The 8,325-nt window shown below is 36.2% G+C and overlaps 1 protein-coding gene across 1 annotated transcript; it reads right to left on the minus strand.

Moving 5' to 3' along the window:
• Positions 1 to 415: 415 nt before the first annotated feature.
• On the minus strand, positions 416 to 7,654 carry LOC107752830 (stathmin-2-like). Its single transcript, XM_016568891.1, has 5 exons — positions 7,437 to 7,654; positions 5,225 to 5,320; positions 3,983 to 4,158; positions 3,610 to 3,801; positions 416 to 1,928 (listed from the first exon to the last, which is right to left on the minus strand). The coding sequence occupies exons 1-5, from the start codon at positions 7,453 to 7,455 to the stop codon at positions 1,869 to 1,871; spliced, it is 543 nt and encodes a 180-aa protein (XP_016424377.1). The 5' UTR covers positions 7,456 to 7,654; the 3' UTR covers positions 416 to 1,868.
• Positions 7,655 to 8,325: the final 671 nt, after the last annotated feature.

Raw genomic sequence — 8,325 nt, forward strand, 5'->3', positions numbered from 1 at the left:
TATAATAGAACAATATGGCTCTCTGTTTTCATACTTCTGAGAACTTTGTTTTATGGTAATAATTTCTTCTTTTCACTAGTTTGCTGAGAAGTGAATTGGCAAAAGGAGATTTGAGTGGGTGAGTTGGGATTCATTTCTTTGCTTTACACCATCTGTAATATATATGATGAATAGTCCTAACTATTAATTGCAAGCATATTTTTGTCAACAATTTTTATTTAATAGAAAAGATTCAGTAGATATTTGACCTGTTCACTGCAACTGGCATAAGCTTGAAAAGATAGATAGATTACACACATTATGTTCTCAAGCGAATTATGTTAATAAGCTTAGCCCACGTGTTATAACAGGTTTACTGTCATCCGCTGGTGAAGCGCTGGAATGAAGCTTAAAAAGCAAACAACACAGTAAACCATGTTCAGAGAACCCCAAACCTTTATTTTCACCAAAGTTTGCACACACAGAAATGAGAGGGGGAAAAGACCAGTTTGGCAGCCGGAGACACTTCAAGCATATTTATAGAGGAGACAGTGATTTGAAAAACAAATCCAAATAAAATCATAATCATTCAGAGCATATTCTGCATCTGCCTATCACTTCACTTCCAGAGAGAAAGGACACAAATGCTGGGTCAACCTAACGTGGACACACACACCTGCACACACTCACTCCAATCGCACGAAAATAAACCAAATAGAAAATAGTCACACGTCAAAGGCTGTAGTTGGGAGTATATGAGGATACATTCCGCTGGTAAAGATGTTACCTATTTTATCAAGCCAGACAGACGTCAGAACATTCAGAGAGATACGACTCCCTTAATTACACCGCTGCACTAATGAAGATGTCTACTCCTGTTAGAGACAGATGACAAACATCAGCCTTGAGTGCCGGAGGCCTGAATCAATGTAAGGGAATGGGGCAGGTCAACGAAAAGAAAAACCTCACTCATAGGGAGCGAAAGGGTAGGAACTGGCTGGTGATTTTTTCCTTTGCTTTTGTATTCTACCGCAGGCTATGTCAAGCTGTCTAGACTCTAGTCCAAAGGGTCCAGAAAGGGTGCAGTGTTTCCAAACGTCAGCCAACTAAAGAGTACGTTTGCAGATGTAGACATGCAGATGTGCGTAACATTTCAAGAGAGACAGAGATTTCATTTTACATAAGGATATTAAGCATAGAAACTAAAATACGGACGTTCAGAGAAGATTTCGGTTATAAATGAAACACTATTAACATGTTTTTATTTGTTTCGGTACTCATATTTCAAGCTATTTGCTCAGGAAAATGTCTTGATCATGCTGTATATAAACGTAAGTGCACTATATATTTATGAGTCTGGGTAGGTTTGCGTTTTAAAATGTAAATCTGGGGCCTGAGCACTGAAGCTTTTTGCATTCTTCACAATTACACCAAACTTCACATCATTTAACACTGCAAACGTAAGCGGGCAGCTTACTCACAACATCAAAAACCTTTCACATGATCAAAGCAGACGGGCCTGGACCAAAACAACTGAGAAATTAACAAATAATACAACGAACAAATTAACATAATGTATCATGTAGAGTTGGTACATTTGATTTGTTATCATTCAATCTGATAGACAGAAAGACAGATAGAGAGAAAGAAAGAGAGAGAGTGAGAGAGAGAGCGAGAGAGAGAGAGAGATAAAAAAGATGTATTTACAAAATAATACTTGTGTCTTCCCAATACTCTATGAAATCAAGCAAGACCGTTCAAACCGTATACGAGTGTGATACTAGTTGTTCTGATTGGTTTTTACCAGTGGTTGTGTGTGAGTGTGTGTGAGCAGGATAGGATGACAGGTTGGCTGATGAAGGGTATGGATGAGGAGGAGGAGGATAACTTCACGCTATTAGTTCTTCCCTCAGCTCCTTGTTCCTGCGGACAATTGTAGCATGTCGCTCCTGATAGAGTCAAAACAAACACAGTATCACATACATCATAATTCTGATGATTAATTTAAGACTGAAAAGTGCTTATAATAAATAAATTAATAATAAAAAATACCTAACTATATATATTAGGGCTGTCAATTTAATGTGTTAATTGGTTGCAATTAATTTTGTTAATGTGCCCCGCCTGGGGTGATGTTGCCTATTAGAATGCAGTCATATATGCCCCTAAAATTTAAGGTCTGAGGTGCATAAAATGCCCCGTATGGGTTTTTGTCATATATTTATATCATAGTTTATATCACGTGAGTTAGAGTGCTTTTTTTTTTCAAATATCTGCACGATTGGAAATGTGATATTGATTTTATACAATAGTTCAATAAACAAATCAATTTTAGACACGATATTGTCAATATTTCCAAGCAGAGCTACAGCAGAACTGTTCCTTTCCGAGCGACACACAGCGGTGTTTCATTACTGAATAAATCCACGTGTTTGAACGAATTGATTGAGCCAATGAATCAGTGAACTATTCATAAAGACAGTCACTTGCTTCGTTTCCTGAAAGAATCAGTCGTTTGAATGAACCAGTTGATTCGTTGAATGACTGAATGACTCACTTACTAAGACAGTGAATTGCTGCCACCTACTGGCGGTTTTTAGTTTCATATTTAGAGTAGTCTATCACTTGTGTTATGTCTATTCAATGCTTTTCTCATTCTACTCAATAATGACACAAATTATCTTTTGAGGGCTAATTTCTTACACAGAACTGATGTGGGATTAATTTGTGATTAATTAGATTAATTAATCGGCACATTAATTAATCTAATTAATTAGATTAAGATTAGATTAAACAACTCTAATATCTATATATCTATTTCTATATCAATATATATATATATATATATATATATATAATTAAAATTAAAATTGACTATTATGAATTAGATAAATAAATGCCTTTTTCTTTGTTAGTTTATCCCTCATTTTGTGTTCTGTTCTTTTTGACCTGGAAATAACTTTACTTTTAATCAGGCAAGTAAAATTCTCTCTCACTTGCCCTTTTAAAAACCAACTTGTCCCAGACAAGCATTAGAATAGAGCCCTGTGGTTCCCCACAGTTTATTTTGGCCCTACACGTATTACAAAACGCAACCTCTGAAATATATATATATATATATATATATATATATATAATTAAAATTAAAATTGTCAAATTAATCCCTTAACTGTCACCCCCCATTTTTTAAAATAGGCATGCAGGTGCACTATCCAAACTTAAATTGTTGTAATTTATGAACACTTTGGAATACAGACATAAGGTTGGTCTCTTTTTAAAGAAGACAATCAGCAGATTATTGCAAAAGTGAATTTTTAAAAAGAATTAAAGTATAAAAAAGTTATGGTAGTTTACATTTACTGTAAAGAAAATGCACTATATTAATTCAAAAGACCGTAATGCATTTTGTAATATGACACTTGACACTGCCCCACTAAGGGGGAGGAGAACGCCAAAAGATTTTAAAGTACCATTTCCATGGTAATGCAATGTCTGATTTCGAAATGATAAAAAGTAAACAATATTTGCAATAAAATATGTTTCTAAACAATGCATATTCATTGCATACCCAATGTTCATTTCAATCATTTTTAATACAAGTAATTTATTAAGTCTAACTGTTTTGCTCACCTTCTCAAGCAGGCGTTCCATCATGGCTGCCCGGTGTGCCTCACGGTTTTCCTGGTTCTGCTCCATCTTCAGAATGAGCTTTTCCTCTGCCATCTTGCTGAAGTTGCTGTTTTCCTCCATGGCTTTGAGCAGCACATCCCTCTCATGCTCACGTTTCTCAGCCAGAACTTTGAGCACCTGAGCTTCCTGGGACTGTTGAGGAAAGTCATTACATGCATAAGCATCCAAACATAGGAAAGGGAATATAGTTCCTGAAGGTTAAATAGACTGTAATGTGGTTGACCAATATTTATTGATTTGTGGTTTCATGTACATTTGTCTGTATTAATAAAACTAGCAGCTATTAAGCTTAGATGCATTCAGTTCCACTGACCCTCCTGCGGTTCTCAGCAGCCTCCAGCTTCTTCTGGATGTCCTCCAGTGACACATCCCTCTTCTTTGGAGGGGAGGTGATGCTGTGGGCCACGTCTGACACCGGTGAGGGTGGTTTCAGAATCACCTCGAAGGCCTGGCCTGAGGCCCTTTTGTTTATTGGTTTTACTTCCATATCTACAAGACAACGGCCAATGTCAAATGACCTTACTTAATAAAATGCTTTAGTACATCATAATTATGGCATGAAAGTTATAATTGAGACAAAAAATGAGATACTAAGTCATAATTATGAGAAAAAGGTCAGAATGATGACATACTGATGACAAGTCATAATTATGACTTTTTTTGTCATTATTTTTACTTTATTTCAACTTGATCTCATAATTATGACTTTTTTGACATTATTTTTGATTTCAACTTGATCTCATAATTATGACTTAATCTCACAGACGTAATTCAACATTTATCTCAATTATAACTTATGTCATAATTTGACATGTTATGATTTAGACTTTTATGTCATTATAGATTTTTTTTAAAATCTCAATTTAGATTTTAATCTCAATTTTTTTGTGTAATTTTCACTCTTTATGTCATAATTATGGTTTACCAAATCATGATTTTTTTTCTTATGTGGAAAAAATTGGGCGTCCATAGATAAGTCATGTTTCTAATAATGTTTTCATAAATTTAAGAGCATAATTAATCAAGATTCTGATCAGGAAATATGTACTTGTATTTATTGTCATAAAAAGTTGAATTTGACATAAAATGTCATAATTATGACACGACTTAGAAGTACATGTCTATGCTTTGCCTTGAATATGAATATGAAGGAGTATAAATACTAATATTTCACTATTTTAATTTTAATGTCATCATTTCAGCTTTTTTATATCATAATTGATTTTTTTAAATCTTAGTTTTGACTTTTTGTCATAATTATGATTTACCAAAGCATGAATTTGTTTTCTTACATAGCAGAAATGGGTTTCCAAATACAATTCATGTTTTAAAGAACTAACATTTTCCTAAATTTAAGAGCATAATCAATCAAGACTCTGAAACAAGAAATAATCACCGTTTTTAAAACGTTCTTTTATTTATTTATATTTATTATATAAAAAATCTTATATTTATTTATTTTTATATTTATTATATAAAATATCAGTCACAGCATCTTTATTTCATATATAGTATTATACTGCTTCAAATCAAACTGATTTGTTCTCTCACTTACCTTCAAACTCACAGACAAGGTTGTTGCGTGTCTGTTGGCTGAAGCAGGAGCAAATAAGCGAGAGCATGGACAGCTCCTTCATCTTCTCCTTGTATGCTGGAACACATAATTGGCCTCTTGTTAGTCGTACACACTTCCACTACTCTAGCACAAATGTGCTGAAGTTTTACAGGCCAGAGCATATTGCCCCATCTCTACAGCTCTTCAGAGGATTCAATTGGGGTCTATAACATAGCCTGTACTTCAATTTACACGCTTCATCTCTGAGTGTCTGTTTCTATGACGCTTCAACTGAGTGACTGATCAACTCTGCTACTTTAGCTAAATTAGCTCATTTTTGAAAGGCCATGATTATCATTACAGCGGTGAACAATGTAAAACGTGGATTTAAATAGTTGAATATCAGGAATTAAGTGAGCAAGATAAAAATGTGGGAAATTTCCCAACAGTATCAATAGGCCTATACCAATAAAAAATTGGTGTAGAATTTATTTATAAACAATTATTACTCATAAATTGCTAGTAAATAAAGACACGGCAAGTAACACATTGAATTTTAACACATGAAGTTTTAAAGTACAAAGACTGAAATACTATTTTCTTGTAAAATGTGCTCCAGTAATCGTTGTTTTACTTTTTACAGTGGATAGAGTCTATGGAGAGTCTTTTCTACATTCAAACAAATGGAGCTGGCAGACTCATGAAAAATGCAGGAGGCACACTAATGACACTTGCCATTTCCTGCCCTCTGTAGCGTTTTACAGATTACAAGCACATCTAACAGCCCATTAGCTAGAAAATTACCGTCAGACACCATGCAGCCTAGGACACACTAAACAAGTGTAACGAAATTTAAAAAATAATGCAAATATGATAGTCATCAATTAGCTATAAGACACAAATCCCATACTTTCGATGTCCAAATCCCACACAGGAGCTATTTCCTGCCAGGGTCACATACTGGTGTCCACACACACAGTGTCAATAGTTCTGTGTCCGGTGCTGCAAAGGCCACCATGTGCAGCATCCCACTGCTGCAGGGCTGGCCGGTCTCCCAGTCTGCGTCCGTTCAGCCTCCTGCAACTCCCCTTCCATTCTTATCAATATCAACAACCAGGCCCACAGCACAGGAGCCTTACACTGATCAATAAATCCTGACAGAACAGGCCCCCGATAGATTAGGAAAGGTGACTTTACAGCTTCAGTAATTTTGCAGGCTACCCGGAGTCCAAAAAATAAATTAATTCATTAAAATCACAGTGAAATCCGCCCATGCCATCTGGTCATGAAATGACTCCACAACAAAATATAGGTGGATTTAACTATGGTAAAAAAAAAAAACACAAACACAAACACACAATAGATGAGAAATTCTTATATTTTAATCTATTTTAAATACTGATTTAAGTAGCTATGAGAGAGAACTACATAGCCATGCCAATGTTTTATTGATGTTGTTATATTAAAACAGTATTATGCATGTAATGAATGAGCTAGGACTGTGTGTTATATCTCACATGAGCCTTATTAGGTGGTTTCTGAATGCATAAAAATGCTAATTAAAAATCAAATGGATTGTGAATGAAAATCTGTCACCTTGGTATCCCTGATGCCAGCACTCTGACTTATAAAACAAGAACGATGCCATGCACAACAAAAAGCTGCTCTAATTGTCTTGATTATTCCATATAAAGCAAGGATCGCTGGTTAAATATGAGTTCTTGAGGGAAATGCTCCATAAGGAGGTATCTGTGGGGGTTTTATGGCTAGATTGTCTGGGCAGTGTTTCTTGGGTGCGGTCTTTCTGCATTATGATGTGAGGCAGCAGGAGCAGGTGCGCCATCGCCAATCATCATACATACATACATATCACTACTGAGAATTTTACGTACGATATTTATTTTAATTCATAATACGAATGGCATTCACTTCGCTTAGGCTATAAACTACATAAATAGGAAAAAAACGCGAAATCTACTATTGTAGAATGCCTCCGATAACGCAGATTCTGGTCGTATATAATGTACTGTACGCACGAATAAGCTGTAAATAATATAAGAAACATGTTAATATAAGCATTGTATATGTTCTATATGCACCGTACAGTTTGGCATGGTATAACGCTTTGCACTGACAGACTCAGTTTCCATTAATACGTTTACAAATGCAACAATGGATTAAGATGACAAGTGAAGAAATGCGCAGCACGTACCGATAGCTGTTTTGGCCATGGTGTCCTTTCTTGAATCCGTATTAATTTCCACAATGGTCGAGGTTTGTGCCAGTGGCGTTGAGAGCGGATGATGCTTAAGGCACTGAGTCAGCAGAGCACAATGAGGAGCGCGGAGGGATGTGAGGAATGGGAGCGGCTGACAAGTTATGATCCAGTCCGCGCAACAGCAGATTGGCCACCGGCAGCACTTCACTTCACTGACGTGTGGAAGGAAGGAGGGGAAAAAATCTGGCCTGCATATAATTGAGCGCCTTGTCTTCTAATCTTAGCTTCGTATGTGGGTTTAAATACTTAAGGGATACAGTGGGTATAGAAAAGAATCACCCCCTTTAAAATAATCACATTTTTTGTTGCTTTGCAGCCTGAAATGAAGACGGACAGAGTTTTTGTTTTATCCAGCTGTATTTACTCAGCCAAGTGAAAGATATAACACCAACATGTCAGAAAAAAAATAAGAAAACAGAATCACTGAGCTGGAAAAAGGATCACCCCCTTGTGTCAGCTTTAAGTCTGGGCTCTGATTAGGCCATGCAAGGACGTTCACCTTTTTCTCCTTCAACCACTGTGTGCTCAGTTCTGCTGTGTGCTTTGGCTCATTGTCATGTTGGAAGCTAAAACTTTTTCCCATTGACAACTTTCTGGTAGAGGGCAGCAGATTTTCCTCAAGAAGTTGACAGTGTTTTGCCCCATCCATTTTTCCTTCTATCCTGACAAGTGCTCCAGTCCCTGCTGCAGAGAAACACCCCCATAACAGGATCTTACCAGCTCCATGCTTTACTGTAGGAATGCTGTTATTTGGATGATGAGCTGTATTGGATTTCCGCCAGACATATCGTTTGGTGTTGAGGCCAAATAATTAAATTTTAGT

Source organism: Sinocyclocheilus rhinocerous, unplaced genomic scaffold (genome assembly GCF_001515625.1).
Source record: "Sinocyclocheilus rhinocerous isolate Xijiao unplaced genomic scaffold, SAMN03320098_v1.1 scaffold771, whole genome shotgun sequence".
Classification (NCBI taxonomy): Eukaryota; Metazoa; Chordata; class Actinopteri; order Cypriniformes; family Cyprinidae; genus Sinocyclocheilus; species Sinocyclocheilus rhinocerous.

Excerpts from the sequence above, each read along its gene's own strand:
- LOC107752830 (XM_016568891.1), bottom strand. Across the intron at positions 3,802-3,982 it reads CTGCTGAGAACCGCAGGAGG|TCCCAGGAAGCTCAGGTGCT; the intron begins GTCAGTGGAACT and ends TTTCCTCAACAG. Across the intron at positions 1,929-3,609 it reads TGGAACGCCTGCTTGAGAAG|GAGCGACATGCTACAATTGT; the intron begins GTGAGCAAAACA and ends TGACTCTATCAG.